General features: G+C 39.1%; 1 protein-coding gene across 5 annotated transcripts in view; it reads right to left on the bottom strand.

Moving 5' to 3' along the window:
• The window catches only part of atp11c (ATPase phospholipid transporting 11C (ATP11C blood group)), a 75637-nt gene extending 49219 nt beyond the window's left edge, over positions 1–26418 (bottom strand). For all 5 annotated transcript variants that reach the window (XM_079839178.1, XM_079839179.1, XM_079839176.1 and 2 more), the window contains exon 1: positions 25879–26418. In XM_079839178.1, the coding sequence (XP_079695304.1) occupies positions 25879–25905 (27 nt within the window). In that variant the 5' untranslated portion in view covers positions 25906–26418. The remainder of the gene's footprint in view (positions 1–25878) is intronic.
• Positions 26419–27359: the final 941 nt, after the last annotated feature.

A 27359-nucleotide genomic window follows, 5' to 3' on the forward strand; every position in this document is an offset into this window, starting at 1 on the left:
ACAACTGACAGAACGCTAAGGCAACATCATTCTGGAACATTGTCAAAACAGACATAGATAGTTAAGAGAATAAAAATGACAGGCAGGCAAAAAGAAACAGAACAGTGCACACAGAAATACAGTATAAGAGGGAAAAAGCCAGGGGACAGCAGAGATAAGAACAGTGCCATTGAACTGGCATTGATTTTGAAGGGAGTTCAGTGTTAGACATAATGAAGGTCAGAATACAGGGCCCCATTTCATTTTCGAAATGCTACGTGCTAGCGATACTCCTTTCACAACCGCGCACTCAAGGCCAAACAATGTAGGAGCTTAAGTAAGGAAAGCGAGAAATGATAGAATTATCTTTACCACAGGGTCTGCAGTGTGACCTCGGGCAGACCTCAAAAAGCCACTACAATTGCTGAGCAAAAGAAACAAATGCATAGTTTGAGCACACAAGTTTAGTAAACTCTTGCTTCCAAGAACGCATTAGCTTAAAAGAGAGAGTGGGGTAAAAGGTATCAGTGGGTAAACCATGTTACTCCTTTAATCTACTGTAGCATAATGTGTGTTTGAAGCAATTTTAACCAGGACACGAACCATGTCCGTGCGTCGCCTATCTATGACATGATACCCACGATTTCCAATTTTATTTTATAGAAACCAGGGAAACACTAAAAGACACTATAATATATTATTGGTTTTATTAGACAGGTGAGCAACTGTTTGGATACACTCATCAAAAGAAAACTCATTGTTATATAGCTCAACACACTTATTATTTGAATCACGTTTTCATGATTTTCCAAGAGTACCACGTTTTCGCATGCCTAATATCGATCTAGCTTACTGCAGTGTGCAACAAGTGGAAAGGTCACGCTAGACGTAGGCAGAAGTACCGCCCCGTGTTCAAAAAGCACTCGTGCGAAGACCAATACAAATATCCTCTAGCAAAAAAAGGTTAAACAATGTTGTCTGATGATTTTGAAGTTGGAGATTGAGTTTTTTTTGTAAAGGGTGTTTGTATTAGTCTTCGCACGTTCGCTTGGGGCGGTACTTCCGCCCTACGTCTAGCGTGACCTTTCCGGCATGATTGCGCAATCTGCGCCACGTCGCAGAGCAGCGCAAGATGAGGAATTTAGGTTAAAAAGTATACACTTTTTGTTTGTTTTTTTAAAATGACAGATGGTTTCGCTAGATAAGACCCTATTCCTCAGCTGGGATTGTGCAGAGCCTTCGATGCCCTTTGAAACTGCATTGATTTGGACCGTCAACATTTTGGTTGCCATCGAAGTCCATTGTGTGAAGAAAAATCCTGGAATGTTTTCCTCAAAAACGTAATTTCTCTTTCACTGTAGAAAGAACGACAAGCTGCGGCCCGGCTGCGTTGATTTCGTGGTCTAAAAACAAAAATGACAGACAGTGCTGCTGACGGCTCCCGTAACCCGGACGAAGCTCGTTGTTGACGCTCTGGGTGATGTGCGCAAGTGCAAAACTGGAAGATACAAGGAATTGCGCCCTTTATGACTTCATAAAAGGCCATACTCGAAAAAAACTTTACGAAAGCTGAAGGAGTGTATTTGGCACAGAATTACTTCAATTTTTATTTTTTAATTTTGGCCATGTTTAGCATGTGAATCCAACTCTTTAACATTTAGTTCCAAAATGGTAGCTGTGAGGTAAAGTGTGCCAATGGCTCAGCTAACAGTGAGCTTTGCATCAAAAAGCAGAAAATATATTTACATTGGTCTCATCAACAACAATTTTCATTAGAGAATCTGAGGCACTCTTTTCTCCTTGACTAGAGGTCAAATCAATAAAGTGTGGCACAACTTACCCCACTCTTCCCTACTGTCTGAAGGAACGCAGGATCAATAACACAAACAGTCTTTGTTCAATTGAGACCCAACACAGCCGCCATTGAATAAACATGACGTTGGGGAATTGAGTAAACCGTATCATTACTATATCAAATTAGACTTAAAAGACATCATGTTTACACGGTTTCAAATAAATGCTCACGCACAGCAGTTGTCCAAGGTTTTTGAGGACTGTGATTCAATGGAAACATAAAGCAGCATTCAGTCTGTGCCAGCGTTACAGCTGCCGACCACTTACTCAGATGCAGACAGCTCACTACGTGTTTTTAGACAGACACTCAAATAAGAAGAAAGCAGAAGTGTGCCACGACTGCGGGCAAATGCTTAGTCCACCTTAGATAAGTTCCAAAGATAAGTTGAAATAAAAAAATTCAATTTTAAACTAATTTATTGTTAATTCTCCTTTGAACACACAACTTTTAAAGAAGCGTTTTTTTATTATTATTATTTTAACATATAACACTGTTTATCGTGACCACGGGATGTCAAGCTTCAAAAAGGAAAAAAGGGGTCCATATGTTTGCCCAATCGTTTCTGGAGATTTACCTTCCTGCAAAGCTCAACTCTGATAAAACACACACCTGAAGCAGTTTATTAAAGGGTTAGTTCACCCAAAAATGAAAAATCTGTCACGTTCCACACTCGCAAGACATTCGTTCATCTTCAGAGCACAAATTAAGATATTTTTGATGAAATCCGATTCTGACCTAGCCTGGCTCCGCCCTCCTACGTACGTCTGCTCAATTTTCATTTTCCCACTCTGTCTGGGATTGCGGTATATTCTCTGGTTTTCTCCAGTCAAATTTTAACCGGTCCAATCAGCGAACAGAGGGAGTGGCTAAGAACGATGACGTTGATGTTGTGCGCTAGTTTGAGATGACATACGTCACGACCAAACGTTAGCGATTGGTTATGGCAGATCCAGAGTGGCTCTGGGCAGATCCAATAGTTTTAAACTTCAACAGAGAACCCGCCTTCAAGGAAGTTAACGCTTGTCAATGCAGAGTGGCTAGACTCTCTGTACAAATGAAATATACGTGAGTCTGGTAGGACCAGGCTAATTCTGACCCCTCCACAGACAGCTATTTAATTAACACTTTAATGGTAAAAACCTTAATTTTATGAAACAACGAGAATACTTTTTGTGGGCAAAAAAATCCCCAAAAAATAACAACTTTATTCAACAATCTCTTCTCGTCTGTGCCAGTCTGTTGACGTAGTAAATACAGTGCAGCGCTTTCAAATCGCTATGTCAAAATGCCGTCCTACCATCGGCCGATACTGTTCACGTGAACACCACAACAAGTATTGGTTTGGAAAGAAATGAGGGCAAGTAATTAATGATAGAATTTTCATTTTTGGGTGAACTAACCCTTAAAGATCTTCAGAAACACTTGATAAATTCAGACGTGTGTTGGAGCAGGGTTGCAGCTGAAGCTTTAAGTAAACAATTTTTAACATTTAAAAGCTAACTTTCTGGGAAAAGTTTAACGCATGAGAATTTGTAAAAAGAGGTGTCTGATATGCCCACATTTGACCACTTTGTCACACTAAAATTTAACAGAACATCCTGTGCTTGTTTTTTTTTTAAATAGCTACCTTTGATAAATGAACAAAACACAGATTGCACAGTCATGGCTCATGATTCCCATGCCTATTTTTGCTTTTAAGGCTTTATATTTTATTTCCAGGTAAAATAAATGAGGCTTCCTGACAAAATTGCCAAGCTGAGCTGCTCCTGCTGCCCAGGCACCTGGAACTGTAATGAATATTCTGATGAAACGTTTTAAAGTTGCAGAAAAACACAGAGTCAGCTTCTGATGGAGTAACTCTCTCAGTAAATGATTGATTGCATCGCTGTTGAGCAATGGGATGGGAAATGGTCTATGATATATCACTTATAAATACACATCCTGAACCCTAAGCTGTTGCACCTCACGTTCAGAGTTTCTCAGCAGCAGTAAATAAAGAGTGGAATGAAAGACGAAAGAGAGTGACCACACTGATGTGCATGCAATAACTGCTGAATTAACAATTGATTGCTGTAAATCATATCATTTCTCTATGTGTTTGGCAGGAAGGCATGTTACATTTATAATAAGGCAAGCATCACTATTACGACTGCTAATACTTCGGGATTTTAACTCCTAAGTATTAATCTACAGCAAAAAAATACAGACATAAATGATACCTCAGACTGTATGGCTGTTCTATTACTTTTCCAAGTGACTGGATTTATGATTTTTGACTGGCGAATTAAAAAATTAAATAAAAATTCCACATATTTAAACAGAAGGAGTAAGGAGGTAGGCTCTACTAGACCATCATTGGAAATGCATAGCAACATGCTAATTAGCAACCACCCAATACACCGCATCATTGTGACAGACAGTTCTTTATAGGCAAGCAACACGCACATGAAGTTTTGTATCCTTTGTATTTGAGCAAGTAGACATACACCAACGTTAGATCTCTCTGTAATATACACTATACTATTCAGAAGTTGAGTCAGTAATATTTATTTTGGGAAAGAAATAAAACTTAGCAAGGACGCAATAAATTGGTGAACTGTACAGTTCAACTTTACAGTTGAAGAACTGTCAAGTAACATTACAGACAGTTATAATTTTACAAAATATTTTCTTCAAATAAATGCTATTCTTTTTAATTTCCTATTCATCAGAGACGTCTGAAAAAAAAAATGGTTTTCCCACAAAAATATTAAGAAATGTTTCTTGAACATCAGATTTCTGAAGGATCATGTGACACTGAAGACTGAAGTAATGGCTGCTAAAAATTCAGCTTTGCATCACAGGAATAAATAGAAAATTTAAATAATATTATAAATATTTCACAATATTATTGAAAGCAAAATCACTTGAGCAAAACATTCTAAAAAATCTTACTGAACCCAAACTTTAGCATAAGTAAGGGTGCTTTTCACATTCAGTTCGACTGCAACCCCGATGGATTGTGTTCACAATCACATTATATTATATTGGTCCGAACCGCAGTGCATTTGCATCATTAAAGCAGCAGCAGTTTACCCCTTTTGTTTGCGACAATGCAGGAGTGTTGCACTCTTATATTTTGGATTTTGAACCTTTGGTTTTGTTTTCCCAAGCGTCAGCATATAACACCACTTGCATCTATCTGCCACAAATGTACTGCAAATGTTCTAAAGAACGCAGGAGTCCATTTCTGCTGAAGACAGGCAGAAATGAGATATACATTCTCTCCGTTTGCAGTGCGTGTCCGTTACGCTTGTCAGGAAAGTGAGTGAGAGAGAACACAGTTTTATCAAACACATATGTCATCAATAGCGGTTCACTTCCGCAATTAATTATGACTGCCTTCATATCAGCAGCAAACCATACCGGAGTTCACAAGAACCGTACCCGGTTCGCTGGTGTGCACACGAGTTTGGAAAACAGCGTTCAAATCATCCAAACAAATCGAACTCTAACGTCATAGGATCCCATGTGCGCAAAACAAGTGCTAGTCTAAAAGCAGCCTAAAACTGTTTTCAATCATTACAGTGCACACTGTATATAAACTATTCATCACCGTTGACATGTTTTGAGGAACAACAGGGTGAAGTTGCTGAAGTCTAAAAGGGCACATCTCAGTTTGTCTAAAACCAACAATATCAATCACATGGATCAATAACAGGTTCACATTTCCAGGTTCAATTGCATAACACTAAAAATCTATTTCTATAGTGCTTTTAATAATACACATTCACATACACAGAACAGAAACACAGTGGGCTCAGAAAGCAACCAGTGGATGAACCCGATGGCACCTGCAAAGAGAAAGTACTAGTGGAGGAAAGCGTTATGATTTGGCTGTAAGAGACAGATAAACTCAGTGTTCAGAATTTCATATAATTTCACAATAATAGGCCAAATTCTGTTCTATTTTTAAAACATCCCCTAGGCCGCATCAGAACAGGCGGCGTGCCGCATTTTGGACACCCTCTGAGTTAAATTAATAATTAAGTAATGGAAGGAGTACAGCACAGCTGTAAATCTACAGAGAGCAGACTGTCCTTGAAAAGAGTTACAAGTTTCAGATTGGAGAGAAAACTGCTTCACCAGTCACATCATATGTTATATTACATCTCACCGACAGTGTGCCAGAAGGCATGCGGGATACCTGAAACTAGCTGGAAGAAGTGTCTACGGTTTGAGAAGACCACAGTTGAGCATTTTGGATAAACACTGCGCTTTTTGGTGTAAAATGCATAATCATAACACATAACATCCCTCCCTTAAAGGGATAGTTCACCCTGAAATTTATATGAAGTCATCTCTTACTCACCCTGCTGTTGTTCCAATGCCCAATCTTTTTCGGACCTCAAAAGGAGAAATTTTGAAAAACGTCCTGCACGGCTGCAGCTATCGAGTCTTTTTGTAATCGATTAATCTAGCACTTAATCGATCGATTAATCGATTAATCGGATAAAAAAATCCGTGTTTTTAAACAACCAAAACAAATAATGCATAACGAAAATGAAGAGGAAAAGCAATTTAATTTATTAATATGCACAACAGGTTTCATGCTGTAATCTAACCCTGACATCAAAGTAAATATCTTTTATGTAGATTTCTACACCTGCAGCATTTACCATTAGGCTACTAACAAATAATATATCATTTCTGGGGGAGCCTATTTGCTATGGTAACCTAGAAACCTGTGTGTGTGTGTGTGTGTGTGTGTGTGTGTGTGTGTGTGTGTGTGTGTGTGTGTGTGTGTGTGTGTGTGTGTGTGTGTGTGTGTGTGTGTGTGTGTGTGTGTGTGTGTGTGTGTGTGTGTGTGTGTGTGTGTGTGTGTGTGTGTGAGGCTTCATTGCAATTTGGTACTGAATACATACATTCAATTTCAATAGAGCGCTGCATTTGCCTTGCATCACTTGCATAGCGGTGTATTTTAGGTGAAGCATCCGTTCGAAAAATCGCGTCACAACATCACGTCCCGGTGTATACAGTGAATGCATGCTGAAATTATTGTTGTGTGGCTACATAAAAGTTTAAGCATATGTGATGCATTGCCACGATTGGTCTGACTGGCGCAAGAGAGAGGAGGATGCGTGTGTGTGTGTGTGTGTGTGTGTGTTACTGATTTTCTACTATTAAAGTTGGAATTTTTCCAACAAATGCAAAAAGTGCATTTCTTTGTGATTTTAAAATACTTGAAGGAAACGGTTAACTTTCAGCAGTTATTGATGTCTGTGGGGCAGATTTATGTTTGTTGTACATCAGATACAGATACATTAACACAGTAGTAGGCCTACATTACATTTATTTGGATGCATTAGGCCTAATGAGAGAGTGATTGTGTGTGTGAATTACTCATTCCGTTTCTATTCATTATGAAGCTGTGATTTGTAATTACTTATAATTACTGTAATTATATTACAAATATATGCCTTTAACGGTTGAGTTTCTAAGCTACTGTAGTGACTTTACTTTAGTCACAGGACGGCGTTGACACTGCGTTTCTGCGCAGCTCTCCGCGCGCGATCTTCACGCGAAAAGAGGTCTGCCTTCGGGGCGCGCTCGTTGTCAAAGATGCGACACGGCTCGGCTCTGTGTCACAGAAAAAAGCTGAGCACTGAACGGAGAAGTTTTCCGTATTGTTGTTTTTGAATAGTGCACAATCGCTTCAAAGTTCAAACTGACAAGGCTTTAAAAGCATTTACTTGACAAACTTTATGAGGACGAAAGTGAAAGCGATCTGGCTTTGGGGCTTGCGCGCGTGCCGTGTGTGTGTGTGTGGCAGCTATAAGAACGGTAATCAACTTACATAAACTGTGTAAAACATGCAGTTACTATAGTGATTCTGGGCATCTAGAATCTAAACTAAATTCAAACTGTATCACGCGCTATGGTGAGCTTCCTGAACATTGAACAGCGGTCCGTGTTAATCAGATCCCTGCGCGTATCGTGCGCGTCATAGTAATTTAACGAGGCTTCGAGGCAGAATTTTTGCCTCGAGGAATTTTTGTAATCGAGTAACTCGATGAATCGTTTCAGCCCTACTGCACGCGCTCCTCCACATAATGGCAGTGAATGGAGACCAGGCTAAAACTTTACTAAAAGCATACAAAAGTATCATGTAATGATAAAATAAGACTCGCGCCATATATGGAAAGTGCATACTATAAGGATTTGCGCATTCCTGGGAGTGTGTGAGAGCCGTTAGCAGCCGCTCACACTTACTCGCTAATTTTGTCATGATAACCAGTACACAACATTCACTTCAGGAGGTTTATCTTATTATTAGTATTATTTCTTATTATTTACCTAATAGAAGAGTAGGCTCAATAGAGTCACGTTTGTTTCTATTGAGCCTGATTTCTCAAAATGGTGTGCGTCTGCTTATCATGGGTACCACAACAACAGCGCGAGTTATAGTAAGCGTGAGCGGCAGCTGGCGGCTCACACGCCTCCCAGGAACGGACAAAACCTAGTATGCCTCCTGAACACTTTCCATATATGGCGCACGTCTCATTGTATCATTACGTGATACTTTTGTATCCTTTGTGTAAAGTTTTAGCCTGGTCTCCATTCACTGCCATTATATGGAGGAGCGGGTGCAGAACGTTTTTCAAAATTTCTCCTTTTGAGGTCTGAAAAAGATGAAAGGACATATGGCATTGGAACAACAGCAGGGTGAGTAAAACCTGTGTTTATTTTCATTTCAGGGTGAACTATCCCTTTAAGGCTTCTCGTCAGAAGGTCCTGAAGGGCTTGTGAATACTTTTTGTAGGCAGAGTAAACAATAAAAAAAAAAAGATGTCTAATTGTGTGTCCTACAGATGTTGACAAGGCAATTTGGTTCAACTAAAAGGGGATTTCCATACAATGCACTTCCTCATTCTTATTATTGAGTGAATGCATGTTTTGCATTTCAAATAGGCTCAGCAGCTATGTAGAAAGGCACAGCCCTTGATCGTCCATCAATGCTCAGGCTTGTCACCCTTCCGGAAACCTATATGAACCAGATTCACTGCATTACACAACAACACAAGTCAAGCAGATGAAAACGGCAACAAATAAAGTAGTTTATATCCACAGTGATACTGCACCACTGACATTCAGAGCAGCAATCTATAGTAAGAAAATAGGGCAAGGAGACAGGGCATCAAAGTGACAGTGACAGACTGAGAGCAGATGAACAGGCTCAAGTCGTGTGTGAATGACTGAGTCAACAATGAGCTTCTAAATACTACTGAAAGTGGATGTCAGAGGAGATCTCGTGGCCCAGTGCTGATGAGACACTGCATGTGACCGGCCCACTTCTGTAGTTACAACCGCAAACAAATGGCAAAACAAATGGTCTACTACTGACTTTGCATATTAATTTGCATACTCGAATATGCAAGGATGCTTCGTCTGAGCAGCCAAACATTGAGGTTTGCTAGGGAGGTTGCCAGAAGAACAAGACTGTTGCAACACTGAAAAAGGACCTAGTAATTAAAAGAAAAGTAAAGGACTGAGCGATTAAAATAACTGCTAGGATTTAGAGACTTAGTAAAGTGTAAGGGGCTTTTTAAATGCTGTATTAAAGCATACAACACCCACTCACTGCTCTCAGCTCATAACCTTATGCTAACAGCAGGGCAAAGTTGAGCAAGTCCAAAAGGGAATGTTTTTAGAGACCCAAACATGGTTCTCATCAGCTCTCATCGGGCACATCTAAGTTTATCAACTCCTAAAATCAACAAAATCATTCATAAGGATCAATACCGGCTTCACAATTCCAATTTCAAATGTATAACGCTCTTAATAATACATGGTTTAAAATCAGATTTACAAAAAATTTGCCATTTTATATCTATAATTTCATTTGAGAAATCAACTTTCCCTTGAGCTTTTGATATATCATCGTAATATAAGTATATCTTGTAAGTTTCAGAGCTGAAAACTTCCTTGTTAGTCAAAGAAAAGCTTTTATTGACAGCTGGCTTAGCAAACGATCAATGTGCAAATTTGCTTCCCTGTGACGTCAGGGAGCAGTGAAACGCCATGACATGCAATACATAAATAACATAGGCCTACGTGGAGCTAAACCAGATCGAACTTCCAAGCAATAAACATGTCATTGCAGATTACAAAATAGTGTGAAGTGCCTGGTTGTGGAAGAACACAGTCGCTGCATAAGCTTCCTTCTGTTCCAATATTAGGAAGGAGGTTGAACTTTATTTTTAATGAAGATCCAGCTCACGTGGGTAAGACATTACGCGTTTGCTCGCTTCATTTCACTGTGGATTCGTTTGTAAACAAGAGACTAGATTTGCAGACAGAATAAAATAAAAAACAAAATGCAGCGCATTCTATACTGGATCCAACAGGAATGATGCAACACACTTATGTGAGTAAAACATGTTTTTTATATATGATAGTATTGCATTGTAACAGATCATTTGATATCTACAGATTATGTGTACGTGTCTAACTAAAAATAATTAACGATAACTTACCATGCTGTCACAGGCTGGGGTATCCTTTGTATTTGAGGTGTATTTGGTTCATTGTCCTGCGATTCAGGATCAGACTCGAACATGTATGGGCCAGGGCTCGCTAAGCCCCGACGTCCCAGGCAAGGCTCTAGACTGCGATCCTTTTTTGATAATGTGCAAGTTACATGGTCGCATTGGTGTGGCTTGCTGCGATAGTCTGCAACACTGGTTACACTTGCCCACCACGGCACTTCCCCCACCGTCGTTAAGATTTTTTTTATAGTAATAAAATAATTTATTTCAGTTAGAGAACAGACGCTACAATTAAAACATAATGTGTCTGCTTAATACAGCGTGAGCTGAACGGGAGTCGCACCACACACTAGCAGTAGGAGTTAGATTTCATTCATAACGACTTATGACGGCAGAAGATTTGGTTTCAAAGCTAAATGTAAAAGCGCCTATTTAAGTGTGTTTTTCATTGTACTGTTTTGTTTTTCATTCAGAATAATAGGCTAATGAAACCACCGTTCAAGCAACCTGCCCCAGAACTGGAGCTAATTCTAAACAGAAAGTAAAATGCCCACAGCCGCATTCACGGTGCATGTCCACTGGCACGTTTTCAGTTAATTCCTTTGGAAGCTAAACTTTGCTTTGCTCCGCTCCGTTATGAATGCCCGAGCGGCTGTGGGCATTTTACTTCCGGTTTATAATTAGTGTTTTAAAAGCCCACGCCAGTGATCCCGGTATTACCGGTGTTGTCACACGTCGATTAACCGGTGGGAAGATTTCATCACCGTCACATCCCTAGTGCAAGTGCACAATGCTTTCGTACTTTGGCTGGCGCTGAGCTAGAGACACATTTAAATACACAAGTACTAGCAAAACAATACATTTACAGTTTGTGAAATACACAGTGATGTCTATGGAAGTGGCAATAACAATCCATTAATGTGATATATTCATATCAGACATTGTGTAAGTAACTACGTTTACTCTATTTAATATCTCCCACTTTAACGGCCACTTATTTTCATGCATTTCAGGAGAAGTGGATGAATTGACGTGTTGTGAATCTGACAGATCTGAACTACGGCTCAAACTAACATGGCGACGCCCATCATGCATTAGGCCTATAGATCAACTAACATGATGATTATATTTTTCAACAATAAAACACGTTTACTCACATGTATTTGAGAATCGGAATATCAGGTAGTTGATGACATAGCCAGCAAGTTTGTGAATATTTTGAATAAAAAAGTCACGTCAATCTTTACATAAATGCAAAACCAGCATGTATAAATCAAGAGAACGATTCATCAACATGCAAGGTCATTATGATTAATATAAAAAAGGGTGCGACCAAATTGTAAGTCTTGCGACCAACTGAGAAAGTTAGTAGCACCAGAGCAACTAGTGGGATGAATGAGTCTAGAGCCCTGCCAGGGCTAATATGTTTTCCAGTCAGGTTACCAAAATTCATCACCGGCCTGCCCAACCAGCCATCTTAAAAAGTGAAATAACACTTCCTTTCTTGATGTGCGTTGTTTACTCTCTTAACTTGTTATTTGAAGGAAAAATACAAATCGCGGAAGTTTTGAACATGCTGATTTGTGTGTGTGTTAGTGATGCACGGTTTGCGGTTATATCCACCGATCAGACAGGGCAAGTAATAAAAATAACATTCCAAATAATTGCGAGTAGAGCTAAATAGTGAGCTAGTGAGATAAATCATTGTTTGTGTTTGATAAAGAAATTGAGAGCCCTGAGGGCGAATCATTCCATTGCCATTTTTCCACAGGTTTTTAAAACAATTCCCCACGTGTACTGACCAGGGAGTCGAAGCTCATTATAATATGCAAAACTGTTATCCAATCATAGCAGTGGGCGTTTACTTCCAAGTCTTCAAAACGGCACGCCCATAAAAACCGAGCGTTCCAGGAGCTAGGCTCAAAACAAGGGTAGAAAATAGCCTATTACTTATTCATTATGGATGTTTCTGAATGTAAAAACCACACAAACGTCATAAGTTGACCTCAGGCAACAGTATTAAATAATAAAACATTTGAATCCACTCTCACTGACACTACTAAGGCTATCGAAAGTCATTCTTAATTTTGATAAAATCTAATTTATGTTTGCCAGTTGCCAAGCTGACAAGTTTAAAATATCGACAGCCTGCCTTTACCAGTGCACAATAAGAAATTCACACACTTCTTTGAAAGAAAAAAAAGTAAACGTATCAAAAGGTGTATAGAAACATGTTAAATTATGATCCCTCCGTCTCTGAACTGTCATGAATGTTGTGGACAGCACTCACTGTGCCAGCTCTGTGCTTTATAATAGTAGCGCGGCAAAACATTCAACAATCAAGCTATCTGGCTACAGTTTTGCCATAGTTATGCAAGGGAGTGCCGAGGTTCCCACAAAAATCGAAACAAAACCCACATTATTTCGACATCAAGACTACATTTACACAGCTAGATTCAATTATCAATTTGTCAGCACTTCAGCTGCTGCTTCTGTACGTTCTGCACATTACCTGATAATAAACCTGAATAAAAGGCTTAACCACCATCATTAATCATATTTTATAACGATAGACACCACGAGTATAGTAGATCCCACAATGCTTTGTGGTACTGACTCCTAAGTCTTTTATTCTCCATCACATGCAGAATACAGGGTGGCACCAGGGGGATATTAATAGCACCACGACACAGTGAAGTGAAGACTGGTAGTGAGAGAAGTCTGAGCAGCGGTGCAGCGGTAGACACACTGTGTTGTGGCCTGGCCTATATTAACATTGTCTCACTGACAGAGAGATGAAAAAGGACAGAAGTTGAAAAAAGAAAGTACCTAAACTGCATCTGGAAATTTTTGGTGATGCACGTTTAAATGATGTGTAAGATCAGTTTTCACTGGTGGCTTTCGGCAAGTGATGTCAATGCTGATTGCTTTTGCTTGAGAACTTTTTACCCTTTCCCTTTTCCAAACTGAAATGATGTCTGTTCCCAAAAACTTGCTGAAGACAAGCCTGTTCTTGCTCTGAACTGCAATTGAAAATGCAACTGGTCTGCGCTTGCTTGGCTCAAGCCCAGTTCTCAGACGGAGTCTGCAGAGACATGTGAGATTACAGAGGGATGTGAGAGAGGTGAAAGTTTAAGGAAAAGCTGAGGGAGAGAAAACAAAAGGAAGCCAGTGCGCTGTTGTCTGCACAAAGAGAAAGAGACATGTGATGACAGCTTGCTGTCAGTGAGTCTAGGAACTTGTTTATGAACATTACAGGCATCATTACATTCATTAATCATGATTAAAGACATTATGACACTCCAAGACAACACTTTCATACTGTCCCTTACTCTACAAAATTCATCAGGTCCCACATGGGGAAAATGTTATTAAAATTATTTCTATTCTTCTCCCTTCTAATGTGTGAATCTGCTTGGTCAATCGTGTCACTACAATCAAATAATTTGTATAATGACTGCTTCAATCCATTGTCTCAGACAACTCATTTGCTGTATAGCTGTGCTAGTGTCATTCTCGTCTCATCCATCTTCACATTCTCTCTTCTCACGTAACATATAAATTTGAACAAATCAATCTTAAGTCGATTCACTAATCTACTTTTGAAGTCATGTAATAAGCAGTAAAAATTTACAGACAGCAAATAATTAAAACACAAAATAAACCCTGACAGTGTGTATTATTCCATACATGTATCCGGATATCCATATTGATCCAATCAAAAGTCCTGTTCCAACACTATTTCCCTCTGAAAATCCTCGTTCCGAGCAGTACGAAAGCTATGATTGTTTTTCAACTTGATCTGCAAGATCAACCATGGATGCTGCTTAGCATTTGACAAAATAACAGACAAGTAGGCCTATTTCTTGACAAATGTTTCTGATTTTGTAAACAACAATGAAGATAAACAACAACAGAATGTATTAAACTATATTCTTTTTAATTTTGACGAAAATATGAGAAGAAAAAAACAATAAATAGATTAACGGAATTTGCTCTTCTTTATTCTCCTGTGGAACAGGAAGTTATGGCTGGACAACTTCATGCTCCTAGTCACGTGTGCTTAGTGTGCTAAAAAAAACATAAATATGAAGGGGAATACACTTTAGAGTAGGGATGTCAATTTACACAAATTGACCCCACAGCAAATCCTGCTCAGAACACAATGTTTCTCACCAAATGAATGAGAGGGGTTTTTAGTCTAAATAAAGGGCTAGAAGGATTGTAAAAAGTCGACGTGACTGATCATTTATTAAATTACTTATTTAATAATCAAATATAACGACCAATACAACACATCACCAACGCCGCCTCAGGTGTGTGCTAATCAGAATGTGTGGATGTGCTCTTCCTGAACAAGTGCTGAAAATAGCAACTAAACCCGATGAAATCACAACGATTTATTAAAATAGTGTTCTCATTAATGTTATGTAATATGACAGTCCCAATAATAGTTATTATTAGTCCTGCATTGCTGTTTGAGCTGCGCGCGCTTAATCGCTGGATGAACACACTGAAGCTCTTTGCTAGCGCGTTATTTAACTCAATGAAACGCATCCTATATAAGATTAAAAAGATTTATACATTTTAAATAAGAATATAATTAAAGATATATAAAAGCACACTACAAAATGACTATGGTGCAAGAGATTGCATACAAGCAATAGAGCATGTAAGAGGGACATTAGCACCATGGTGTTAATTTAGGTACTACCATGTCTCCATCTTTGCATGGGAGGAGGAAGGAGGGGGAGGGACAGAGAAAGGAGTGATGGAAAAGGGGGAGTCGTTCTAGCTACCATTCCACATCGGATATTTGCATCTAAATGCTGACATGCAAAAAAAATCTGCATCTCAGCTCTTGTGGCTCTGATGCCATTATCTTTTACTACACATTGAGCATCATGGGCTGTAATTACCATTCAATTAATTACAGCAAATTGCGTTTAAAGGGACAGAGAAAAAGCTAGATCTGTCAGAAAAGTGTAACATCAAAAAGAAACTAATGTGTGCTACGGAGCATCCAGGTATCCGGTTCTCATTGCAGCCTGTTATTTAACCAGGAACTCTGTGTGTGCGAGTGTGCAACTGTGCATCAAGGCTGTGTAATGGGTCCTTTTGCTTTAGCTGGTATTAGAAAGTGTCTTTTTTTTTTTTTTGAACGTAGAAGCAGAAGTACCAAGAAACACCAACACGCATTTTCTGTTACCCTTTCACACAAACACTTTTCATTATTCTCTTCACACAGTGGCGCGAGATCTCTTGGGGTATTGCCGGTAGCTAGGGCACAACACAGGGAGTCTCAGGATGAGGCTTTATAAATATATCATGACAGGAATGCATTTCAAGTCCACAAGCCTGGTGACGATATACAGCTGAAAAGGGAGGAACGCTATGAGGAGAATTTTAAAAACGAGGCACGTAAATTATTTAAAATGACAAACTGAGAATTCAGCCTTGCTTTTAGAGATAGAGATAGATCCAACGCTCTCGCTGTGGCAATCAGCCTCTGAAAGCCTGTCTATTATACATTGAAGGTAACGGAGGGATACAACAGGTAGATCTGCACATGGACTTGCATCGCCTTGTCTGCTTTCTGCACCGTTTTCTCTCACCCACCCTGACGCTGATGGGATGTGCAGTTCAGCCTTGTGCGGCTGGCTGCGTTTTCATTATGGGGTGCCGAATTGCAATGAGAGAGAGAGAGAGAGAGAGAGAGAGAGAGAGAGAGAGAGAGAGAGAGAGAGAGAGAGAGAGAGAGAGAGAGAGAGAGAGAGAGAGAGAGAGAGAGAGAGAGAGAGAACGAATGAATGAGGGAGAGGGAAAGAAGAAGTAGTCAGCATAAGCATTTCTGTCTGCCAGCCAGTACGGGAGGGACAAGACAAATGGCAGCAAAACGGAGCAGGACTCTAATCAATACGTGGCTCTCCTGATGAAACAAGGCCAATAAATCACTGGTCCAGGCAGGCCAATGTGGGCCCCTCACCCTCCGCCACTTATCCCCAAAAGCCCGTCACACCATCAACATGGTTATCATCAGTTTAACTACCCCTGCAACAGGTGGACGTGATGATTAGGGGCTGTTTGTGATGGTCAGGCGACGGAGGTCTGAGACAGAGCTTTAGAATCTAGCTCAGGAACATTTCTAGGCGATTAAGTGGCTGGTTTTGACTGGTTTTGATAAATTTAGGACACAGAAGAACCACCTCTCGCCGAGGAGCATTCAAGTGGGACTTTAACATGCCATGGAGGGATATATAAAAGATTTTTAAATAAATATGGGGAACAAGATTCATTTGGAACCGAGGGTTAACAGATCACAATGCGAGAGAAGCCTCATGTTACAGTCGTCACGATCGCAGATGACAACATCCAGGATCAACACTGTTCATGTACCACAGGGTAAGATTAAATTAATTTATATTTAACCAGTTTAATATGAAGAAGCACCGAAATGTAGACCTTCGATTATGTGTTTTTGACCTACACTGTACATGACATGAGAACAGTTAGCTATTTAGGTTTGTACGTTAGCATGGATTTACTAACTTTAATTGTAACTTAATGGGAGGATGACAACCAGGATATACATATATGTACCCCAGGCACCATTTTACCATTATTGTAGCATAAACACCATCAAACTATGGCGCTGAAACCTAAAGTCTGAGTTCCGGTCCGTGCAACAGATACGCTACTGCAATTGGCTCATCTGCATTCGAGGGGAGGGGCTTACCGCTAGGTCAATTAGCATGGTTTCGATGCGTAAGCTTCACTGGTTACTGGTTGTCATGATACTGATTTCAGTAGTTGGTGCCAATTCCATCTTAAATTCACAATTCAAACGGGGTGCCGTCTGACGAGAGCAGGGGGGCCATGTTAAAGTCCTTCAAATATATATATAAAAGAGAACTCTGGATTTTTGCAGCCGATACCGATTACCAATTTTTGTCATCATGATCGGCCAATACCGATTAGATTTTTCCAGATAAGTAATACCACAGACTTCATTTAAAGGAATGCTATATATTGTTGTTTTAATTGAGAATCAAATAAGCACAACAAATATTAATTTTACAATTAACATTTTAATAGGTGTTTAAAAACAGGGCTTATGCAAAACACTATCCATGTTAGGATACTCTGGCTTATTTAAGAGCCTACAAGACTTAATGTCAAATTGAACATAATTACAACCCATAAGGTGTAATTAAACATTATCCAATATGTGACTGAGGACTAAAACAAATAGAAACACTGCAACTCCTACATGAACTAAATGAGGAGTCTGATACAAAAATTATCAGGAATCCGGATCATTTTTGTGTCAGGAATATTATTCAGCAATTGCTGAGTATTTGCATCCTTCCTTCCCATCCATGTCCTAGTTAAGCAGGTAAGCCAGGATTCTCTCTTTTTTTTTTTTAAGCATTTTGGGAAGATAGTATATTCCTCTTTGAATCCAAAAAACATCTACGGAATAGTCGCTCACCATCAACACTCGAGCGCTAAACATCAAGCACTAGAAATAGAAATACAACATAAATGTATGAGAGTATAAATGTTCTTGACACATAACTGTGACGCTAAAGTCTGACGTCATCAATTTGTGATCGGTTGGTGAGATCGGCCTAATTTAGTGACGGAGCATCCCTAGTGCGCAGTTCTTTCGCATCTTCTTGTGCTTGAATAGTTTCAAATCACAAACACAAATCAATAAACGGTGTCGAAATACACATGTCCTATTGAATCCACAATTCTTTGGAACTGGTTCTAAAATGGAACCGGTTCTCGATTCCCAACCCTAATTTGAAACTGCAAGACTTTATGCACAGATTGACGATCAGCACACACCTGATTTTCCACTCGTTTACATTCACTAGAGACATAATAGACTGGGATTACGGTAACACCTCATCAAGATGGGCATTTGACACTTCACACACAGAGCCGCATCTCCTCACAGAGCACTTGCATGAGTGTTGGGAGAGCCGCCTGACAGCAGCTGCTTTCCAACAAACCTGCACACCAGGTTCCCTGAGGCTGGTGACTTCTGTTTATGATGCACTCCTGCACCATCCGGACACCCAAAAAACCGCCTTTGCAGGCACAGCCAGACGGCACGACTGATTAGCAGCTAGGACACACCACAGTGGAGGCAGAGGAGTGGAGCAGGACTGAGCAGTCCTTGCGTGACAGTAAGCCTGGCTACTCGGACAAAGCACAGACAAGACAGCCAATCACAAGGCAAACAGAAAGCCCCTGCTGGGTTCAAAACCATACAAATTCATGCAAATCATCTCCGCAGTTCTTAATAGTGATGGGACGCCCTTTCATTTTAAGGTACTCTACATTACCTTTATACAGAGGGGAAAAAATCTAGACAGCACGTTGTGCTTATGATGCACATGCATCAAGTTTTCAGTATGCCAGAATTCTGTGGGACTTGCATGGGAAACTGGTTGGTTTTTAAGTGAAATGAAATGCATGAAATAAAAATTCAACTTATTTATTTTGTGAATGTGTGTAATAGATCTATTGTGAACAATTCATCCACACATAGGTTGTTGTTGTTTTTTACCTTTAAAATCTCAGTCATACTTTAGATTAGAGTCCAAATCTCACTTTTAACCAACTATGAACTATTACTTCTGCCTCAGTAAACTCCTAATTACTGCTTATTAATAGTTAGTAGGGCAGTTGTTAAGTTTAGGCATTGGCGGGATATAGAATATGGTCATATTGCAGAATAAGGCATTGATATGTACTGCAAGAATTGGACCCTAAACTAAAGCGTTACTAAAATCTCATAACTTGATCTTCTAATGACAACAATTTGGTTTGCTTAAACCCCACCCCTCATCTTACATTTTTTCTTACTTTTTCGATAATCTATTTCACTTGTATGTACGTCACATCCCAGTAGAAAATATCTGTTGCTACTTCTATTTCATCACAACTTTAATCTGGAGGAAAAACAGCACAAAAAAGAAAAAAAAGATAACTGGAAAATGCAGCCAATTGAAAGTACAAGTCACCAGAGTTTGAATCCGGGTTCAGGTTATTTCCCTGTAGCTCACATTCTCCCACACACATTTTTCATGTGGTTTCCAAAACAAAAAAAGCCCAAGAATAAAATGAAAAATATAGTATAAAGAGAAAACGAAACATCTCACAGATGTTTCACAATATTGCAAAAATGATTACATAAATGATTGCAGATGGTGAAAACCTACAGAGAGTAGAGAAAAAGGACCCTCACACAAGCATTAGCAGTGTTCTTTGGCTAAGCCACGGTTAATAACATCTACACAGCTCCATCTTCAGATCTCCTCAGGGGTTTGCTTCAAAGAGGCAAAGTCTTTCCTAAGAGAGCATCATATGCACCAAAGGAAGCTCTCCGACTTCACCTTTAACTACTGAAGAGGAAGGACCTGCTATAAATGCTCCGAGAGAAAAGTGACAGCACATAACATAACGAAATCCTGTCAGACAGGGCCTGATGTGCAGTAGATGTGTCAATAGCTACTCTAAAGTCTAACTGAAACAAATAAACTCAGATTGCTCAATCATTTATGCTATCTTGCATTGGTAACAAACTAGGGCTGCACAATATATGCAAATAAAATCGATCTCATGATATGGCTTAGTGCGATTGTCAAGCCAGGCATACTGCGATTTATTTAAATAAATATATGTGCTATCAGCTCCAGAAAAGCACTGCTAATCCACACACATGCAGCCTGTGATACAGTGCTTCACCGAACCATAAACTGCATGCATGCAAAGTGCCGAGTTTCAGCGCATACATCTATTTGCCGGCCGGCAACTCATCAAAATCAGGAAATTAAGGAGGAAATATTAGTATTATAATTTTACAGTTGTACTATACGATTACATTATTTTTATAAAAAATATGGCTGCCAAAACAACAACAATGGCTTTTTTGTGCTAGAAGAAGCGCCTTAGTTTTTTTTCTTTCTAATTTTTATTGAGCCCTAAACAAAAAAACTTATTTGGGATTATTTTTATGAGGTCCTTCCAGAAAGCAGCGTTCCAAGATGTTTCCCTCTGATCTATTTTCAAATACTTGAATTTCTTATACAGAACAACAGTTACAATGTTATATTTCTTATTTTGTGTAATATATTGTAATAATCAGAATAAAAAAAATATTATTTTACACTAAATTGGTCAAAAAAGTGGGAATGTGGAGAACTCTTCAATTTATGGTTACTGAAAAAGGTCTGTGTTAGTTCTTGTAAAGAGTAAATGCAAAAGTGATCACCGAAATTTAAGTGTACTTATTTTTCACTCCACAACAAAATCACCCCACTCATTCTAGAATGATTATTTCCAAATATAGCTATTCAAGTCATCTGGTGAACATTCCTGACGTAGTGTCCGTGACGTCACCAATAGGATTCTGAAGAGCAGTTTTGAAGCGTAAAGTAGGGACGAGCTGGTCGTTGCCATCTTGGCACCGCATGTCACTCCCAGATAACAGAAAATGGGCAAAGATGCAGGACGTGGGTGGAGCTGAGGTGACGCGATGACTAACAGACAGCAGACAAATGGCTATCCACCTGTCACTCAAAGTGGCCACTCCCTTAATTATGCAGAACTTTAAGGCTTTATATAATGTATAGATATGAGTAAAAAAAAATAATCACTCCCCCCTCCCTCCTCACAGTTGTCATGAAGGGCAAACGTAGCCGTATAGACCAAAACCACAGTTTTACCAAGCTGTAACCGTCTTTTTTTCTGCTGTAAAGTTGGGCATTTTAACATTCTGGAGCCTGTCTCTAGCGGCCAGTCGATGAATTGCAGTTTAAGTGATTTGTGCTCACGTGAAAGAATTCTGATGAAATGTAAAGAAATTTCTCAAGTGAGAATAATTGTGATTAATAATCGCAATTATAATTTGAGCAAAATAATCGTTTTATCAGTTTAACCAATATTGTGCAGCCCTATCATGCTGCAAAAAATGCACCAGTACTCAACAAGTGAACAATGCAACTGTCTGAATGTGTTTACATTGTATTCATATTTTTGCAAAAAAAGATTCGAACTTGAATGCTATCACATTTCCTCCAGACCACCAGCCAGGACACAACAGGCCACTATCAGAAAACATCATAAGGACCAAGATTTTGCATTCCTGTCAGAGAACTAGAACCAACAGGATTTTCCCAAAACAGGTCTCAACACCACCCTCCAAACACTATTTTTAATGACTTTCCCAAGAATGCAGAGTTAGAAGATTCCCACCAATACAGCTCATGAAAACTTTGATTTCCAAATTGAAGACGCCCTTCCCAGATAACATGGACAGCTATTGAATAACTGCAATAACAATACTGTTGACTACAGGCCACGCAAACGTTATTTATGAGCCATACAAAAAGATACTTGAAGCAAACACTATAGCAGGGCCAGGGAATATGCTGACTTCAGTAATATTACAAGACCTGTGGGAATATCAGAGCATGCTATCATTATATCAGTCTATTACTGCTGGTATCTATAGCCCTCATGCTGCCAGCAGCACAATTTAGCCTAAATGGCACCAACAAGTTATTGGAGAGTAACACTATAAAAAGAGACGAGATAGTAAAGCAGCTCATCATAAAAGAAAAATCTAGTGTCAGTGCCAGAGCTATGTTACTGACCCGTACGGATGTGCAAAAATGCTTAAAATGCACAATGCGCAAATTGCTTGTGGTGGGATGCTAAAGAAAATTTGAACCCACCAAAAACATACATGTGAATGTGCTTGTTGTAGCTGCTCACTTAAGTAGCAATGAAAGGGAAGTAGCAGCAACAGATCAATAAATGAATAAAATAGGCCAAGTTATTGTCTTCATTGTTTTTGACCCAATAACTTAAAGGGTTAGTTCACTCAAAAATTAAAATTCTGTCATTAATTACTTACCCTCATGTCGTTTGACACCCGTAAGACCTCCGTTCATCTTCGGAACACAAATGAAGATACCGTATTTTAGTTGAAATCCGATGGCTCAGAAAGGCCTCGATTGTCATGATTCGGATCCGTTCGGATCGCGTGTCAAACCGCCAAACTGCTGAAATGACGTGACTTTGGCGATTCAAACCGCTGAATCGACTCACTGATTCATAACGCTTCGAAGCTTCATGATGCATTGTTTTGAAATCGGTCATCACTATAAAGACGTTATTTAGGTTTTTTTGCGCACAAAAACTATTCTCGTCGCTTTATAAAGCTATTGTAGAACCACTGTAGTGAGATGGACTTTGTAACGACGTCTTTAGTACATTTTATGGGTTTTGAGAGTGTAAAGTGCATTGTGCCAATGGAAGCCTTTCTGAGCCATCGGATTTCAACTAAAATATCTTAATTTGTGTTCCGAAGATGAACGGAGGTCTTACGGGTGTCGAAAGACATGAGGGTAAGTAATCAATGACAGAATTATCATTTTTGGGTGAACTAACCCTTTAATAAATAGGCAGCGGCTATTTACACCAAGTAAAAATAGCGATATATTCTATTTACACAATGTAAAAGTAGCAGTTCTTTGCAATATGTGTAAATAGTAATCAGATACTATTTATACTTTATTTTGGTAGATACATAGTATTTGCACCTCAGTATTGTTGTACATTAACAGGATGCAATAATAATAGAGTAAATAATTATATGCATTAAAATTATTAAATGGATTGCCAACAAGGCCCGCTATTTGCACTTAGTGTAAATAGACACTCCGTAACAACTAAGGTTATGACACCAAAAACTACTAGCCTAACTCAAATTTCAAATATTGCTAAAGACAAGAAAATGGTCAGTAATAAAATAATAATAAAATAAAGACCAAATAATCAAATTACGAGCAATAGCACATTTACAATAGAACAAACATACAAATAAAATAAACATTGTTTATGATGTTTTTCAGGTAAGTCTTACACTCATTTCCAGGTAGAGAAAATTAATAATCAAATGTAAAACAGCACTGCATTTCTCAACTGTTTATGTTCACTTAATCGGGGTGTAACGGTACACGTATTCGTACCGAACCGTTTCAGTACAGGTCTTTCGGTTCGGTGCACTCGTGTACCGAACGTTTTCCGAAAGCAATCTTTAACAGTTAACAGTCAGCTTGTTTTAAGCGTGGAACACACTTCAATCTGAGTTCCCACATGAACATATTAAGTATTCAGTCCATTTTATCACGAAATTCAAACGATACATGCCGTTTTGACGCTCTTTAATGTGGCGTGAGTGATCAGTGATCACAGTTCAAGCGGCTGCGCGACGCATGCACGTCAACACGATCATCTGTGAACGGGATCGATCATCTCTTCCTAAAGAATAAACATGAATGAACATCTGAAGGTATGATGAGGATACATTACAACTTACTGTCACATATCATATGTGGTGTAATCGCTCAGTGTTTCAACCGCGGATGGACCTCATTATAACTGCTTGTAAACTAAACAATGTCATGCAGCATCACATTTACCTCATGCATACTGTTTTATTTGAGTGTTGACTATACCTAAAAATACATAGCAAATGAATTTAGGCTAATAGTTTGGGCTCTGTTGTTAACCTTTAATATTAATGTGCAAGTAAGGGCTCCTTATATAGTTTACAGCAATATCTCCAATAAACGTTTAGTTATAATTTGATTAATTTAAGGACAGACGCTTTTTCTTCAGTAAACCACTGTTTAATAAAAATAAATTAAAACTTTTAAAGCAATTTTGTAAAAATGCTGTACCGAACCCATCCCGAACCGTGACTTCAAAACCGAGGTACGTACCGAATCGTCAGTTTTATGTACCGTTACACCCCTATCACTTAAGATATAACAGACTATGTTACTATTACTAGGATACTCACAGAGACCTGCATTTTTGGATGTAATTTTGTGTGAATAAATATGTCCGTTCAAGCGCAAAAAGACGCGAAGGAGAGATCAATTCAGCATTCGCACGCTGTCTGAAAAGTGGCTATTTATGTAAATAGAAAAAGACTAAGCAAGCAAGGATGTGGATTGTTCACACTGACCCAGAAATTATCCCAATTGAGAGAATATAATTGAAACATTACAATAATAAATAAATAATAAATTACAATACCAAATTAAAGGGACAGTGCATCCAAAATGAAAACAGTGCAATCATTTAATCATCCTCATGTTGTTCCAAACCTAGATGAATTTCTTTCTTCAATGGAAACTTTCACTGCATATTTTTATCTTCATAAAATGAAATGACAACTTTATTTCATAGAAGAAAAAGTCATATAGTTTTGGACTGACATGATTGAGTGAGTGAATAAATGTTTAGTTTGGGTGGCCCCATTAAAGTCGGCCTGAAACAGAATTTGCGATAGTCTTCTCTTCCCTATTGTGACGTATACCTGAATGAAACCTCAGGTATGAATGTATACCTTCTCGAACAAGACAAAATGTAGGGTGGGACTTGATTATGTACATGGGGAATTGATTGGATCATTGTGACAGGTTGTCCTGTCCTTGTGCAAGTGAACAGCATCAGAGAAAAAGAAGAGGGATGGGAAGCTGGTTTGATTAAAGATTATTTGGGCACATCAATTTTAACAAAATAGTAATGCGCACAGATAAATCAATTATAATAAATACTGCAATGTTTCATTATAAAAAAAACACAAGAATTGTCCATTTTGATTACTTTAAGGATATGGAATGCACAGTGATGGTGAATTACAACAATAATTGAGGCACAAAAAGAGAGAAATTTGCAAGAACTCCCACCACAGCCTAAAACAGCTTTGACTAAAAAGGCTTCATCTTAAACCCAGCATTAAACTTCAAGAGCTCCTCCAGCACTGCCCTGATGCTCTGCAATTATGTGGTAAGAGCAGAATTACTGCATCACGTGCCCAAATAAAGTTACCATCTAAAAGGTTGCGACAGCAACGAAGGGCATTAGGAAATTAATTATTGGATTCAAGTACAACACGTAAAGGGCTTAGCTTGCAAGACTGAGCAGTATTATTTGATTAACACTATCAGGAATGCAGCTCAACTTAAAAAAAAAAAAAAAAAAAAAATATTGGCAGGACACATTTATACGCGCTGTCTAAAACGATTATCTTCACCACAGCAGAGGCGACGCCAGTCTCTCAAACCTAGATGCATGTCCTAACCCTATAGCCAAACCAAAAGCCTTTGAAAGAACCGTCAACTTCACAAAAAAAATGTTTTGAATCGATGTTAAAAACGCTTCACTTAGCAACAGCTGGTCCATGTTACCAGGAAGTTGCCTGCATACCTCAAGTAATTACAGCTTTGGTGGTGTTGAAAAACTCTTTGAGGTTAGCCAGACCAGCGCTTTCAGCTGGGTGGCTCCATAGCTAGTTTTTAAATAAATGCACCATTTGAGATGTTTCATTGACATGCGCCCTGTTGTCAGACTCGGATTGATCATTAGTTACATCTTCGTTAGCTGCCTGCGTTTAAAGTAACACTACAGTGCCATACATACCAATTGGTTGAGCCTCCTCCGTAACATCTTTAATTCTTCTGTCTTCTTTGGTATCTGAAGACACTGTCGAGCAGCTGTTCCTTTTGTTGCAGCCAACTACAGGCTAGTTGAGCTTGATGATGAGTAAGTTTGCATGTATGACGGCGAAATGCGCCCTATTTAGCTATCTACTTTCTAACCTGTTTCCCCGAGATATATGCAATGCGGCGGTGAAGTTACATCGTTTCCATATTCGCATTCTCCTTTTGGATACTTTGCGCGGCGCTAGTCGCGGGAGCTCCCCGCGCGCGGGGTTGATAGAGTCAGCGGCATCCTGTACTCTGTGTGCCCTGTTGCTGAGCCTCCAAATAATTCACCGCATTTGCCTCCCCGCGATTAACGGACTGCACGCGCCTGGAGATTGACGAGGGGGGAAAAGTGATGGCGATCTCTTGAAGGTGCGGATTTCCACTCGTGTGCTACCGCCCCCTCCTCTCGTTCAGATTCCTGTCAAACACATTTTACTCTCATAACGCAAGTGCCGCTACGACAACAGGCCCCGCCCCTCGGTGCCGTCATGACGCAAGGTTTCTGGGAAATGTGTTTTTTTTAGGCAAGTAGCCTACTATTCTTTTTTTATTCAATCTTCAAAAAGCGTATCACTTTTGAGAAACTTGTTCATTTGAAATTAACGTTGGTAGTAGTAGTCGTGAAAATGCTTTACTTAAAATGTTGACCTTTAGTGATTGACATAGTATGGTTATAAGGAAGGAAACAGCTATTAATTATTTCATTTCCTGCAGCGATATTTTTGGTCTTCTTTATTTGACAGTATATATTTGGATAAAGCAAGGAAATTCCAGCATAGAATCAAGGTCAAAGTCAAATGAGTCATGAAATACAAATACATGTAGTCTAATATATATATATATATATATATATATATATATATATATATATATATATATATATATATATATATATATATATATACACATTCAACTAAAGGATTATTAGGAACACCATACTAATACTGTGTTTGACCCCCTTTCGCCTTCAGAACTGCCTTAATTCTACGTGGCATTTATTCAACAAGGTGCTGAAAGCATTCTTTAGAAATGTTGGCCCATATTGATAGGATAGCATCTTGCAGTAGATGGAGATTTGTGGGATGCACATCCAGGGCACGAAGCTCTCGTTCCACCACATCCCAAATATGCTCTATTGGGTTGAGATCTGGTGACTGTGGGGGCCATTTTAGTACAGTGAACTCATTGTCATGTTCAAGAAACCAATTTGAATTGATTGGAGCTTTGTGACATGGTGCATTATCCTGCTGGAAGTAGCCATCAGAGGATGGGTACATGGTGGTCATAACGGGATGGACATGGTCAGAAATAATGCTCAGGTAGGCCGTGGCATTTTAAGGGGCCTAAAGTGAGTCAAGAAAACATCCCCCACACCATTACACCACCAGCAGCAGCCTGCACAGTGGTAACAAG

Source organism: Gobio gobio (assembly GCF_949357685.1).
Source record: "Gobio gobio genome assembly, chromosome: 16".
NCBI lineage: Eukaryota > Metazoa > Chordata > Actinopteri > Cypriniformes > Gobionidae > Gobio > Gobio gobio.